This window comes from Carcharhinus amblyrhynchos, chromosome 21 (genome assembly GCF_965287045.1).
Source record: "Carcharhinus amblyrhynchos chromosome 21, sCarAmb.v2.hapA, whole genome shotgun sequence".
In the NCBI taxonomy this organism is placed as follows: Eukaryota; Metazoa; Chordata; class Chondrichthyes; order Carcharhiniformes; family Carcharhinidae; genus Carcharhinus; species Carcharhinus amblyrhynchos.
The window spans coordinates 11,579,935-11,596,103 of NC_137344.1; the positions used below are offsets into that span (position 1 = coordinate 11,579,935).

Sequence of the window (16,169 nt, forward strand, 5' to 3'; positions counted from 1 at the left end):
ACTTGAATAAGTAAAAGATCGTCCTTCTAAATGGCGCACATACCAATTAAAATAACAGTGAACAAACTGAAATCTTAATTTGATTGAAAGGATGCTAATCATACGTAAATATTATCTGTGCTCCTCTAAAATTCCTCTGAATTTTAAAATGGCATTTTACAGGAACTTCGTATTTTGTAAATACTTTCAATTTTAACAAAAGTTCAACAGTTACAGAATGTAAGCAAATACCTTTGCGGCAGATTGGATAAAGAAATCTTAATAGAATAGTAGCACTGATGGCCAGTGTTCAGGCAAAAAAACAATTTGCTGTTATAAGGACCCATTTCTCAGGGCTATGCTCCATGTAACTTACAGGTGGAATAATGGAATTGAAAGTGCTTGTTGACTATAGCACCATTTAAACTGGCACTGCTTGTCAATAGTACTATAAAGTTCTTTAGGATTAAACCTGCAAACTTATCATTTTGAGAATGTAATGTGGATTTTGTTATAAAAAGAGATAAACAGCTCGGAAATGGGCCCTTCTGCCAAACTTGGCCATGCTGACCAGGTTACCTAAACTGAACGAGTCCCATTTGCCTGTGCTTGGCCCATATCCCTCCAAACCTTTCCTATCTATGTACCTGTCCAAATGTCTTTTAAATGTTGTAATTATATCTGCCTCTTAGATATCCCCTGGCAACTCATTCCATATATGCACCATCGCTGTGTGAAAAAGTTGCCCCTCAGGTCCCTTTTATATCTTTCCCCTCTCACCTTACATCTATGCCCTTTAGTTTTGGGCACCCCTACCCTGGGGAAAAGTCTTGGTTATTCACCTGATCTATGCCCCTCATGATTTTATAAGTCGCTACATGATCACCCCTCATCCTCCTATCCAGCCTCTCCTTATAATTCGAACTTTTCTTCCAGTCCCGGTAACATCCATGTAAATCTTTTTTGCATCCTTTCCAGTTTAATAACATCCTTCCTGCAGCAGAATGAACAGAATTGTATGCAATACTCCAAAAGTGGCCTTACCAATGTCTTGTACAGTTGTAACATAATGTCTCAACTCCTGTAATGTTCTGACCAATGAAGGCAAGTGTGCCAAATGCCTTCTTTACCACCTTGTCTACCTGTGATGCCATTTCCAAGGAACTACGTATCTGCACCCCTAGGTGTTTCTGTTCGACAACACTCCCAGGGCCCCACCATTAACCATCCAAGTCCTGCCATGGTTTGTCTTACCAAAATCCATGTGATTAACAGGCCTGGGACTAAAGTCTCCCATGCCAGAGCATTTCACTCCAGTGGGGATTTACCTAGCTCCCCACTAATGGGGAACTAGGGGCCCAGCCCCGCTGGAGTAAAGGGGGAGGCAATCGGGCAGAAGGGGTGCCCCCGGGCATTGGCACCCCAGGGGTGCCAACCTGTGCCCCAGTACTTCCCAAAAGGTTGAAGTGCCAATGGCCAGTAGCACCGGCACTGCCCATCAGGCATAGGACAGTGCCAAGGAGATGTGGCAAATAAGGAGCAAGGCTCAGGAGGCGGTCATTTGGGATGGGGATCCCGCTGCCACTCTGCTGTCGGGATCGGTGGGGGGAAGCAGGGAGGCCAGCGATCAGCCTATTGGGGGGACTGGGTCACTGTTGGGTGGGGATGGGGGTACAGAGAGCTGTCATTGCAGGGGTCGCAGGGCTGGTCAGCAATCGAGTTGGTCAGACTTCAGGAGGTTGTCAGCGTGGGGCCACTGTGGATGCGCTGATCTCGGTACCGACAGATCAGCACACGTGCAGCCATTCGCTCAGCACACTGATTTCAGCCTCTTCAGCAGGAATAGGCCCTGCCCCCTGAAATTGAATGATATTCACATTGGTGGCCTCTACAAAACACAGAGTGTGGGAGATTCTTGTCTGAACTCCCACTGAAGTGTGAATTACTCTGGTTTTCACGTGAATTCAACATTTAGAATTTTTTTTGGGAGAATTCCAGGCTACACCTTTTCATGGAACTGAAACAGGAATTTATCTCATGAAAAGGTGAAAGCAAACTATTAAGAATATTGAAATTATTTGGCACACTCTCTCGTAAAGGTATGCCACTTATCTGTATTAAATCTCTCTCAAGGGATTTCTTGGGAGGACAGCTTTACAATGGGGTTCCTTTTGTCTGCAACTATTCTTCACCATCTTTTACCTTTACCTCCCAAGTTCCTCGCTTTCATTATTAAGATCTTTGTGCTCGAATAGCAGCAGTTATTTAACCAAAACTACAAGTTCAAGTTACAATATATATGCCATCTCTATAAGGCCCCTCGTTCATCTCCTGTCCTCGATGGTTTCCAACGTGCTCTCGTCAGTGGCTGGAATTTTAAAATTCCTCCAGCATCCTCTATTGGATTGGACTGTATAGTCGGTACGAATACAAACTGGTATGCAATCGTTTCAACAAGTTACAATCATTAAACAAGTCTACTCCAGTTCTCTGTGGAGCAATCCTGTGGGTCTCATTCCCTTGCTCCAGCCGAATATAGATTTAAATTTATACATTGCAAGTTTTCAGTTGAGTTTTTCAAATTTGGCAGCCCATCCTCCACCTTGGTTAAACACATTAGCCATGCTAAATTCTTCCTCAGTGTATCCACAGGTGCCGAGGTATGGCGACTAAGGGATTTTCACCGTAACTTCATTGCAGTGTTAATGTAAGCCTACTTGTGACACCAGTAAGTAAGCTTTAACTTTTACTTTAGTTGCTGAAATTCCTATTTTACAACTGTCTTTTACCTTTTTTTTCAGTTTTATTCTGTTTATTTGTTGTGACTGCATTCTCCGATGGTCCATCTAGATTCTAGTAACTAACTTGCAGCTGAATCCTCAACTTACTGTTCTTTTCTTTGGGAAATTTTCAAATCATCCTGAGCTAGTTCTGATCTTTTTCTGCTGGTTCCTGCTCTACATTTTGATAAACTGCTATCAAATGACCTTTGCTGTAACTTACTGTCTGATTGTCACCATGGCGAAGATACCTCTGCCACTGCAATAAATGTCACCAAAGCCACTCTTGCCTTTGTTGGATCAAGCTATGTTGATTCATGATCAATTTTTTGCACCTCCTTGATTCTCCATTTTCTATAGGAAAACCTGTAGCAGTGTCCAACTATACTTTGTACTTCAAGTAATTGCTGGATTCACTCACACACTATACTCACTTCTAAGCTCCATAGCATCCAAAACTCTGCAGTCCATTCTCGAGCCCTTACATCCAATTGCTCTCATCTATTATTTGTACTCTCTGGCCTGCATTGGTTCCCACAATCTATGAATATCTCCAATTAAGAATTCTCATCCCTGTCTCCAAAATCTCTCCAAGGCCTAATTTCTGTTCACCTCTAACCTCCTCTCTCCACCGCTATTTTACTCCTGGCTTACAACTCTTGTTTCCCAAATTTCTTATGCATTCTCTATCCCTTTTGCCCGCACTGACAGCCATTGTGCCTTCAGAAACTTTGGCGCTAAGTTTCAAAATTCAATGTCTAAATCACCCTGTCTCTTACCCACTCAAAACGCATGAATTCCACCACGCTCTCGGTCATCCTTATTAATAACTCCACTTTTAGCTCAGCCTCAATACTTATTCTATTATGTCCCTGCGAAGTGTCTCGAGATATTTACCTACATTAAAAGCACTATACAAATGTTGTGGTGATTTATGTAATTATTTGATGAGCAATATCACTGGCCACACAATTAACTGAGGGGTTTCATTTATCACTGCAGATGACTGCTTTAGATACATTAACATGGAACGAAAGTGGGAACAGTTATAGCATCACAAGATTGGAGGAACAAAGGCTGGATGGTCTAAATTACATACATTTGGGAGACTCTGAACAAGACGATTCTGCAAAAAAATCCTTTTTCATTTTGTTACACAAAAACATAGAAACTAGAACCAGCAGTAGGCCGTTTGACCTTTTGAGCCTGCTCTGCCATTCATTTTGATCGTGGCTGATCATGAAATTCAATATCCTGTCCCCCACCCTCCCCCCGACGATCCTTATAGCCCCAAGAGCTATATCTAATTTCTTCTTGAAATCATACAATGTTTTGGCCTCGATTACATTCTGTGGTAGTGAATTCCACACATTTACCACCCTCTGGGTAAGGAATTTCTCCTCACCTCAGTTTTAAAAGATTTATCCCTTATTTTCAAACTATGACCCCAAGTTCTGGACTCCCCCACCATTGGAAACATTCTTTTTGTATCTACCCTGTCTAATGCTGTTAGAATTCTATTCTAGTGAGAGATTCCCTCTCACGCTTTTAAACTCCAATGAATACAATCCTAACCGATCTAGTTTCTCCTCACAAGGGAGAATTGCCATCCCAGGAATCAGCCTGGTAAACCTTTGCTGCACTCCCTCTATAGCAAGGACATCCTTCCTCAGATAAGGACACCAAAACTGCACACAATACTCCTGGTGTGGCCTCACCAATGTCTGTATTATCTTGGGAACTGTCGCAAGAGTTAATTCCTTTAATGAGTTTCTAAATTAACATTCAAATTAGCATCACCATAAATAGAATGTCCCTTTAAGTAATTCAATGTGTGTCACTGATTTAAAATACAATGTTTGTGTATATTTCTTTGTGATGTAATAGAACCCAGCCTGTTTTAGGGAAAATGTTTTATAGTACTAAGATGGAAAGAGGAAAGATCGAGGAGGGAAGGGATGGATGAGCTTGGGAAAATGAGCTTTTTAAAAGAGGTACAGGTGGCACGATGGTTAGCACTGCTGCCTCACAGCTCCAGGGACCTGGGTTTGATTCCCAGCTTAGATCACTGTCTGTGCGGCATCTGCACATTTTCCCCATGTCTGCATGGGCTCCCTCCGGGTACTCCGGTTTCCTCCCACGGTTCAAAGATGTGTGGGTTAGGTTGATTGGCCATGCTAAATTGCCCCTTAGTGTCACGGGATGCATAGGTTGGAGGGATTAGCAATATAAATATGTGGAGTTACGAGAATGGGGCCTAGATGGGATTGTCGTCGGAGCAGGCTCGATGGGCCGAATGGCCTCCTTCTGTATTGTAGGGATTCTATGAAGTGAAATAAAGTGAGAAAGCTGAAGTGGAGTAATTATGAAAGAAAATTCAAAAAAGGGTGGAATGATTTTAAAGGTCACTGACCGAGTGATATAGAAGTGCAATAATTAGGTGTCACCGGATTATGGATGCAGGTTGGTATATTTAACAGAGAAAAACGCTCATCAGTGCATCAGAATAAACTTTCACTGCAAGTTAAAACAGCAATTTTATAATTTCTTATCATATCTAAATTACCCTTGTTTGTAGTGACCACAAATCTTAAAACTATTTTGCAATATTTCCTACTTGCATTTAATATCTGTGCCTCGTTCTCTATAAATCTTCAAACTGCATTTTAATGAAAACATCCTTACTGGACAAAATGTACAATAGGCGCTTTGATTCCTTGGCATTGCAGGAATTCTTCGGTGCAGATGAGCTCAATGGGCATCTGCAGACTGTTAACCTTCTGTAGCCAGGTCTTACATGATGTTTCAGTGCGTGTATATTCTAGCACTTCAACACAGGCAGCTGCTGCATAAACATCTATGACCTGCAATAAAATAAGAAAAAAAATTGACTACACGTTTATAAATGGGTGGAAAAGTTGCATAGAAACAGCTCAGAACAAACCTATTACATGTAACACAGCCTTTATTAATTAAGCTCAAAAAACTTTTGAGCGATAGATTAGTTAGAAAGGATTTTAATTAAAAAATGCTTAGGGTTGATAAGTCACCTGGTATGTCCTAATCGATTCCTGGTAGCTTTAAGAAATGAGGGTGGAGATAGTAGAAGGACTTGTCTTAATTTTTCAAACTTCCTGAGATGTGGGGGAAGTGCTGGAGGATTGGGGAGTGGCAAATGTGACACCCTTCTTCAAGAAAGAGTGCTCAATAGATTAACTAGCACTTAATCTGGGGCGAGGGAGTGGAATAACAGGCACTTGGAGAGGTTTAAGTTAATTAAGGGGAGTAGGCATGCATATATAAAAAAAAGATTGTGCCAACTAATTTAATCTACTTGTTTTGATGAAGTAACAAAGAGAGTGAATGATGGGAATGTGTTGGATGTTGTCTATATGGACATGGAAAGCATTTGACAAAGCACCAAATAAAAGGCTGATTATAAGAATCAAGGTTTATGGAAAAAGATGGCCAGTGTCCAACTGGATTTAAAATCTTTTTGATTTGATTTATTATTGTCACATGTATTAGCATACAGTGAAGAGTATTGTTTCTTGTGCACTATACAGACAGAGCATACTGTTCACAGACAAGGAAACAAGAGAGTGCAGAATGTAGTGTTACTGTCATAGCTAGGGTGTAGAGAAAGATCAACTTAATGCAAAGACAGAATGAAATGAGTTGAGGTAGACAGTTTTACAAACAACGGTGGTGGACAATGATGTTCAGCAAAGGTTTGTGCTGGGATCACTGTTTTATTATTATAAATGATTTGAATTTTGGAATAGGGGCTGAAATTTCAAAATCTGCTGAAGTTACCAAACTTGGAGTGACAAACAGTGAGGATGATACAAATGGCCTACAATGGAAAATGACAGGCTCAACACGGGAGCCAGTATGGACTCAATGGATTTAATGGCATCCTTCTATATAATGTAAATGACAATGACATCAGATACAACACATTTTTTAAAAATTCTGCTGTCCTTAACTTTACTAAATACATTACAGATGTACAGATAGCAAGCTCAAAGGCAATTAGGTACCAATTATTTTACACTGAAATTGCTACACATTTTTAATATTGAAAATTTTATAAAATTAACTCTTGCACCACTTGAAGTGTGGAAGAAACATTTCAGATTTGGTATTTAAAGGGTGATCCACAAGTATTTGTGACTGTTGCATGATCAATGGCTATAGCATTCACTTGAATGGCATTCAGTAAAGAATGTCATTTCTTCTGCTTTTGACAAAAATTAAGAGGTTAGTGACAACAGAACAATGATTGGTCTTTGAAAATAATCTGGATTGGAATGTTACAACAAGATACTAAATAAATGCAATTATTTTCCTTCCCCATGGTTATCAAAGATAAAACGTGTTGTAACATAATTCTGCAATTTAATGGAAATGTTGTTCAGCATATTCACCATCTCACTGTTTTCTGCTCTCTGAATTTCATTCTTCATCTTCTGTAGAAGCTGCAGGACGTGAGGATACACTGCGACAATTCGTGAAAAATTTTGCAGACGATTTTTGAAGTGTTGATATGCAAAGTGCACCCAAAGTAAAGATATGTGATCTTTAATGCCATATTTTATTTTCAGTTCATTTACACAGGACATCAGTGCTCCTCGAAGGAACTAAATGAAACATGCAAAAAAAGTTCAACAAGTTTAGCAAGTAGGACAACATATTTAATAAATATTTCTCTGGCAGAGCTGTACAGTATTCATTCAACATGAATTACCAAATATACTAGTATGAATGTTGAATTTTTGAGACCCTGTTAAGGCATAAAAAGTGAGAGGGTTAACTTTTAATGTTTGTGAGGGACTTATTTTCAACTGAACGCTAATGGGGAAAGCCATCATGGAGACATACAGAAACACTTGACTGGCACTCCCATCATTTGGGCATGTGTCTATGATCCCAGCCCAGAAGAACTACTGTGCAAACTCTTATCTGGGAAGTTCCAAGAGGGAGTCCTCAGTGCACCTCCCGAAACACCTACCCAATCTGATGCTGGGGAGCTCGGAAGAAATGGTCTACTGTGTTCGGTTTTTGAACTTTAATTATGAAGCCTTGTATTTTACTACCACTATACATTATGCACCCACAATATAGATTATTTCAAAAATTGGGGTAGACTTTCAGTTTATTGGCCCAGCAGAGCACACAAAAGAAACTTGGCTGAGATCCTGCTTGATTTTCTTCTCTGGTCTGTTCAAATGGTAAAGGTCTATCTCATTATGAATAGTTATGTGGAAATACTTTCCTAATTTGAAACATTAGAGTTATCACCTAGACTGAAATATCTTACCTGAAACTCAGATTCAGATGAAATGCTCATGGTCATCAGTAGGAAATCATTCAAATACCTCAAGAAAAAATTCTGTTTCCTCTCGACATTCACATTTGAGAGGTACTTTCCAAATGCAGTTTTATTAAATATTTCATTCATCTTTTGCTCAGTTGGTCCTGTTTAGGAATTTGGGAAATAGAACAGGCAATGATTAATTCTGTGCAATAATTTCAAGTTTCCCAGCTACAGTCCCCGCTGCCTTGGCAAAGCAGCCAGCATAATCAAAGGCCCCACGCACCCAGACATACACTCTTCCATCTTCTTCTGCTGGTGGAAAGTGCCAGGGGGCTCAGGCATGCTCTGCCAAGGTGGCAATGCCCAGGGGCTCTCTCCCCTGGCACCCACCCCTCTAGGGAGCCTCAACTGCCCACCCCCTTCACTCCAGCTGGGTAAGGCTGCCAGCTTCCCACAAGTGGGGAGCTAGACTAAACCTTGTTGGAGTGAAACATTCCTGGCGTGGTGGTGGGGAGGAAGCGGGCCCAGATACCTCAGTCCTGGACCCGCTAATAATATTCAAATTGTATTAAAATGAGGGTCTGCATACATAATGCAGCTCCGTGCGACTTCCAGCGCAGAGCTGGCAGTGCTGGAAATCCGACTGCCAGAGATGTGCAGAGGTTCAACGGGGATCCTGCGAAACGGCCTCTGCTCGAGTCTCCTGGCCCACTGCGCTACAAAAGTAGCGCAGCGGAATGGGAGAATCACCCCTATGTTCTGCATCCTCTCCTTTTTCTTCCCCTATGTACTCTATGAACAGAATGCTTTGTCTTTAAAACCGTGTAAACAGCAACACTTTTCACTGTACATGTGACAATAATAAATTAACTCAAAATGTAGTTCTGCTGTCTGATGAAAATGTATTTTGCAGAAATTGCATTGAGATAATAGTCAGTTATCTGAAAGAGCAGGTGACTGATGTGTGGTATCATGGTATCTGTAAGGGTACTCAGGGTGTCCTCTGGACATTGCCACCTTGGCACCTGGCACTGCCCAAGGGAAGGAAATAGTGGAGAGCCAGCAATGCGGGGATCGCGAGACTGGCCAGCAATCAGGAGGCCAGCACAGAGGGGCCACTGCATATGTGGCGACCTCAGCACTGACAGATCAGCACATGCGCAGTGGCCCGCTCAGCACTATGCTACTGCCTCTCCAGCCTGCTGATTTTTTTGTATGATTTTTGATATTGCACTCTGTCGTTCATAGACTGTGGGAAATTCTTCTCTGAATTCAAATTGAAAAAAAAATGTGATTTACTTCAGTTTTCATGCGAATCTGACACTTAGAATTTTTTTGAGGGAGAATCGGACCCCGCAATGTCTGTGTGGTGCAAAAATATACTTTCTGGTGTAGGAATAAACAAACTGATAAGGAGCCGATGGTTAAAATAATAAATGATGTAAGGGAGTCATGGGATGGAAACCCAAGCAAGTAAACACTGTGCGTGGCACTTCTATACTTGGATAATAGAGTTTTGGCTGCAAGCCAGTAATTGGTTTAATGGGTTGGACAGTTTTTGAGCCACAGAAAGGGCATGCAAAAAGGGTGATTGGGCAAATGTTTTATGTGATTCTGCAGTCATTCAGCCTTTGCCAAGGCTGGATTCAAGATATCAATAGAGCTGAAGAGGGGTGTTATTTGGTTGTTTTTTTACCATTACAATTCCAAAGCAATGCTCACTGAAGTAGTAACAGATGTTGTGTTTCCTTTCACAGCCTGGTCAATTCTTAAATGTGTCACTTTGGGGAGAGTGGAACAGAACTCACAGGGAAGATGGAAAAATCAATGTCAATAAACATGGGCTAACTTCATGCTCTGCCTGCATCTTGATGATACAGTACCCCACTGCATGTCTGGATTTGATTTTATTCTTTCCTGGTAGCTGAAGCAGTGGCAAGGTTAGATTTAAATAATGGTTTCATATAAAACTTACACATTCTCTCATTATTCTATGATACTTCATGTTTATTTCCAGTCAGAAGTACTGCAGTATTTTGTTTGGACCTCCTACCAATTAGCTCTATTTAATCAAATTGTAGCATTGGTATAAATATTTAATTTTATTTAATTCTCCTTGTGAACACAGTTATCAAATACCTTCCATGTACTGGGTCTGAATCCACAACTCATCCAGGAAGTCTTTTATTCTCCAACTGAAAGGCAGCAGATTGGAAATTGGCAATATGTCCATCTTCATGTAGTTGTGGACAACAATTTCAGATTGTAAGCTGACAAAACAAAAATAAACATTTTCCTCAAAGATTATACAAAAAGTGCAGACAATTTTACGGCACAATTTAACTTTTCACACGGCAGATAAAAAGATCAAAGTGTGGGGATGGGTATAACTCTGGAAGCCTGTGGTCATGGAGTCAGAGGTTTACAGCATGGAAGCAGGCCCTTCGGCCCAACTTGTCCATACTGCCCCTTTTTTTAAAAACCCCTAAGCTAATCCCAATTGCCCATATCCCTCTATACCCATCGTACCCACGTAACTATCTAAATGCTTTTTAAAAGACAAAATTGTACCCGCCTCTCTTACTACCTCTGGTAAGTTATTCCAGACACTCACTACCCTCTGTGAAAAAATTGCCCCTCTGGACACTTGTACCTCTTCCCTCTCAACTTAAACCTATGCCCTCGAGTTTTAGACTCTCCTCCCTTTGGGAAAAGGTATTGACTATCTAGCTGATCTGTGCCCCTCATTATTTTTTCGAGCTCTATAAGATCACCTCTCAACCTCCTACGCTCCAGAGAAAAAAGTCCCAGTCTATCCAGCCTCTCCTTATAACTCAATTCATCAAGTCCCAGTAGCAACTTAGTAAATCTTTTATGCACTCTTTCTAGTTTAATAATATCCTTTTTATAATAGGGTGACCAGAATTGCACACAGTATTCCAAGTGTGGCCTCACCAATGCCCTGTTCAACTTCAACAATACATTCCAACTCCTGTATTCAATGTCCTAACCAATGAAAGCAAGCATGCCGAATGCCTTCTTCACCACTCTGTCCACCTGTGACTCCACTTTCAAGGCGCTACGAACACATACCCCTAGATCTTTCTGTTCTGTAACTCCCCCCAACTCCCTACCACTAACTGAGTAAGTCCTGCCCTGGTTCAATCTACCAGAATGCACCACCTCGCATTTGTCTAAATTAAACACCATCTGCCATTCACTGGCCCAATTGATCAAGATCCTGTTGCAATCAGAGATAACTTTCTTCACTGTCCACTATGCCACCAATCTTGGCGTCATCTGCAAATTTACTAACCATATTCTCATCCGAATCATTAATGTAAATGATAAATAACAGTGGACCCAGCTCTGATCCCTGAGTCACACTGCTGGTCATGATGTGTATGTGCCAGCGTTGGACTGGGGTAAACACAGTAAAAAGTCTGACAACACCAGGTTTTGTCTAACCAATTTATTTGATAGTAAACTTGTGAGTTTACTATCAAATAAATTGGTTGGACTAAAACCTGGTGTTGTCAGACTTTTTACTGTGTTCACACTGCTGGTCACAGGTGGTGGTGGTGTCAATGTCAATGACAGAACTGAACTTTATTTCACATGAAGTCTTCTACCTGCATATACATGGTAAGTGCAGTCCTCATTAGGTAGGCTAGAAAATGTAGTTTTCTTCAAAACTATTAAAGGGTAAAACCTGTTTACCATTCACCATCTTTGGCACAGATTCTGCAGCCATTAAATAAAGGTTTACAACCAGTTCCTGAGTGTCTGCCAATCCAATGTGTGCTGGGCACACTCTATGGGGGCAGTGGAGTGGACTGGGAGACATAACCGGATGCTATTTAGCGGACTTCCTGCTGGACACCACAGTTCCTCGATGTCCGGGTCCTGGATTTCCAGCAGCATCAGCTCCATGCCAGAAATCAGCACAGAGCTGCTTTAAATATTTAAATGAACATTTTAATCTTATTAGCTGGCCCACGACTGAAGCCCCACTCCAACAAGTTTATAACAGTTCCCACTAACAGGAAGCTGGCAGCCTGATCCCACTGGAGTGAAGGGCCAGGAGGTCGGAGGGAGGGGAGGGGGGAAATGCCTCTTCGACATTGCCAGCCTGGTCCCCTGACACTGCACAAGGGCAATGCCCGATTATCAGGCATTGCCAAGGGGGCGGTGTCACATACCTCAGTAAAGACATTGCACCTGCATCTCACTGCATCAAATAATCAAAAACGAGCGTTCCAGAATGCATGGCATCAGACCAATTTAACATTTTTGAAATTGGATCTCAAAATGCAATCCACGAGCTGGAGACACAAATTACCATAGGAATGCATGAAGTGCTTTTGCAGCAGTTTTTTATTAGTTATTTATGTCTGTCTCTGATAAAATGATTGTACATCAACTGACAGGTTAGGCAATGAACCTTCTTTTGTGCCCCCACTAATGTAGTTTCATAACCTTTCAGTTTAAGAGCTATAGTGCTAAGCTCTTCTTTCTTATACAAGAACCTAGGCTCTGCACAACATTCATTGAGAAAGAAATACAATGACAAACCCCTGCCATCCAGTTGATCTGAAACTTGACACTTAAGACCAGCAAGTAAGTACTGCGAAGATAATGAACCATTCTACTCTATTTAGCAGTGGGAAGTCCAGTACACCGTATGAAGCATTAATCCATCATAGGTAAAAGATGCTGCACCTGTTCAATATGAAGGAGGGAGGGAGCTATACTTAATAAGCATTATGTCACAGGTCAGTGAGCAGTCTTTATAAAGAACACCACTGTACTGGTTAAAACACCTACCTGAAGGTACTTCTGTCGTAAGGAACATCCAGCAGGTTAGGATCACTAAAAATGTCCATCCAAAGTTTTTGTACAAATGCAGGAGAATTGTCAATTAACAAATTTAGGTTACAGTCCCGGTCTATGATAGAGATAATCTGTGCCAGGAAAGGTGTCACTACTTTTTGAACTCGTTTCCAAAGTGTGTGCCTGTAAAATAAGAAGCATTTTTTTTTGAAAAGAGGTGAGAAACCAAGGCCCATGATGCAAGTCAGCACAGAGAGACTGTGAAGCATAGCAAACATAAGTCGACAGGAAGTTGATAAGTGAAGCCAATCTGGTGTTTTACAAGTTTATAGATTATTGGAAGGATGGACAATAATTTTATAACATCAGGAGTTAATCCCAATGTAAAGTGGGCACAGTGACCCAAAAGCATTTGTGCAATGAGCAAGTTAAAGTCTCATTAGGCTCCCAAGCCAGGAAGCAAAAGACTCTGTCACAGATTGCCTCATTGTTTGCATTTCACAGTGGATGTGATATAATCTTGTGAATGTTCTGAGAGAAACATAGCTCCTACCTATTCTCCCTACGTTAAAAATGAGCAATCCATCACATGTTCTCATAGTTCATTCATGTTAACCTGAAGTTGAAGCCTAATGATGTGGGTGCTGTTAAGTGAGATGAAATTGTGATGGAAATCAGACAAAAATGAAAGACTGTCTGGTAATAAGCAAACTTACAAAAAGTTAACTTTTAGAAGCTTTCCCACTTGTTATGTGTGATGCGAGGCTAAATTTGCTCATTGTTTTCTCCCAGAGGAAAGTCATGCTCAGAGAAGCAGCAATTATTGTTAAAGAATTGACATTAACAATAGTGGTGTTGTTTTACCAACCTATGTTCTCTCAGTGCAGCGCTACAATAGGAGAACAGGACTGATGAATTTACTATGTATAATACAGATCAATTTATTGGGCCCGCATTCCACTGTGCCCTCTAGGATGAGTTCAGTTAGACATCCTGCAGTTAAGGTTATCACAAGTGTACTTTAATTTTATAAATGAAATTAACAACATTTTGTTTCATGCAAGTGATTTTTGTGGGCAAGTTATTGTGCATTGCTTAATTATTCCAGTACGTGCCTGCTGAGACCACAAATATAAATTGTTCATAACTGATTAAAATTCAGTACCTGATCACAGTAAATTTTTTAATTCCTTGAGAATTTTTGTTTTTACAAAGTGAATCTTCAATAATTATTTATTTTGCATTTTAAAAATTATGTTTTTAGATCTCCACAGGAGAAACCAATTCAATGTACCTGAAGGTACCACCTTCCTGAAGTGCTTCAAGGTTTGAGGCTTCCCGCACCATCCACTCAGTTGCATTGAGAGATTCCTCATCTCGTTTCAGCAGAAGAGAATGTAGCTTTTGTTTCATCATTGCCAGAAATGAAGCTAAGTGAGAAAATGGATAGAGTTTGGTGAATCCACTGGGAGGTGATTCTTCTGTACTGCACAAATATCTTCCAATCATTAACATTGATATGCTGTCCAATTTTGCAATAAACACATGGTAAATAATGTGTATGAGATAATTATTTAAGAATCAGTTTGAAGAGTCATTGATCAACATCCAAAATACTGAAATAAGAATCTGCCTGCCTGAAATGCACTGCTGCCTCAATGCCAGGGACTGGGTTTGATTCCCAGCTTCTGTCACTGTCTGTGTGGAGTCTGCACTTCCTCCCCATATCTGCATAGGTTTCCTGCGGGTACTCTGGTTTCCTCCCACAGCCCAAAGATGTGCAGGCTAGGTGGATTGGCCATGCTAAATTGCCCATTAGTGTTAGGGGGATTAGTAGGATAAATGCATGGGGTTGTGTGGATAGGGACTGGGTGGGATTGTAGTTGGAACAGGCCAAATGGCTTCCTTCTGCACTGCAGGATTTTATGAAATGCTTTTAAACAGGTTAAGCAATCCTAGTCACTCAAAAAGCCCAAGACCCAATTGCTGTTTCAGCTTATCACTTCTAGTGATATTTCATCATCAACATCGACCTGTGTATGACAATCTCACAGCTGCAAGGAACTTGGATGGATGGACAGAACCTTAACATGATGAGTGTAATTTGTAAATTGCTACTTTTAGACATAATACTTTGATCAACGTAAAGTAGTCAGCAAACCTTTTAACTCAATGTCTCCTGTTAACAGCGAAAGCAGGACCTCTACTCGTGTAGTGCTGCGATGAGAACCTTGGTGCAGGTCCCTCAGCATGCTAACAGCAGACTGCACACAGCTCCTTATGAGGGATGTTGTATCCAGCACATTTTCGTTATCCTTTTTAAAGAAACAAATTACATTTGAAACCAGTTTGTAAATGATTAAGTTTTAAATATATATTACTAGCTACAAAATATGTGTGCAGTTTAACAACAATGAAGCATAATTACGAATTGCTTACACAGGAACAACTACACTTCTACTCACCAGCGCAGCAAAGGAATCACTATCGTGAGAGTTTTGAACTAATTGTAACGCTATCTTTATTTTTCTTCAGTATTTTGAAATGCCAACTCAAACCTACTAAAACTTGTTCTTAATTTCAAGATTTTCAGACGCTGAACACATATGGCACTGCAGGTACTGCCAGTAGCAGATTCAATGAGGCAAAGCATTCAAAATGAACGAGCAAACACTTACAAAAGGTGATTCAGTTATAGGCTCTTCAGTCATCGCCTCCTGGTCAACTATCATGGCTGGGATACAAATAGAAAGCTGTTCAGAATATTAACTTTATTTTCAAAAAGCCATAATTAGTAAACGGTCAATAAATTAAACAACAAACAACAGAATTCCTGGTGACTAATTCATTTGGCTTTATCGCACAAGTTAAAGGCTAAAAACTGCATTAATAAATTCTAATTATTGAACTACTCACACACCAAATAGACCTTTTTATTCAAAGCGTTGGAAAGAGAAAATCTAATTCGTTAATTTAATTAAGATTTGACCCACAAAATCATAAAAATTTCACATATATTTTAAAAATGTTAACTTTGTGTTAGGTCACAATATTAATGCAGTTATTTTGGGTTACTGGTAGATGGATCATTAACACTGTCAGCACAATTATGCTTAAGCAGTAAAGTTAAAACATATGGGGCTGGAATTCTCCCAGAAAGATTCTAAATGTCGAATTGGCATGAAAACTGGGGTAATTCATGCTGTCTTTTTTGGTAGGAGTTCAGAGAAGTAACTCTCTCACCTTGTGCACTAGAG

General features: G+C 40.5%; 1 protein-coding gene and 1 long non-coding RNA gene across 3 annotated transcripts in view; one reads left to right on the top strand and one right to left on the bottom strand.

Annotated features, from left to right (window-relative positions):
* LOC145356643 (uncharacterized) overlaps window positions 1-14,263 on the top strand; it is a 75,708-nt gene extending 61,445 nt beyond the window's left edge. For both annotated transcript variants that reach the window (XR_013889176.1, XR_013889175.1), the window contains exons 2-3: window positions 9,837-10,019; window positions 14,177-14,263. This is a non-coding gene — a long non-coding RNA (uncharacterized LOC145356643). The remainder of the gene's footprint in view (window positions 1-9,836; window positions 10,020-14,176) is intronic.
* Window positions 1-16,169, bottom strand: part of LOC145356640 (E3 ubiquitin-protein ligase rnf213-alpha-like) — a 168,548-nt gene that overhangs the window by 40,047 nt on the left and 112,332 nt on the right. Inside the window, exons 34-41 of the mRNA XM_080209486.1 lie at window positions 15,591-15,646; window positions 15,074-15,227; window positions 14,207-14,342; window positions 12,907-13,095; window positions 10,219-10,349; window positions 8,083-8,240; window positions 7,190-7,402; window positions 5,445-5,623 (exon numbers count right to left, since the gene is read on the bottom strand). Coding sequence (XP_080065612.1) covers window positions 5,445-5,623; window positions 7,190-7,402; window positions 8,083-8,240; window positions 10,219-10,349; window positions 12,907-13,095; window positions 14,207-14,342; window positions 15,074-15,227; window positions 15,591-15,646 — 1,216 coding nt within the window. The remainder of the gene's footprint in view (window positions 1-5,444; window positions 5,624-7,189; window positions 7,403-8,082; window positions 8,241-10,218; window positions 10,350-12,906; window positions 13,096-14,206; window positions 14,343-15,073; window positions 15,228-15,590; window positions 15,647-16,169) is intronic.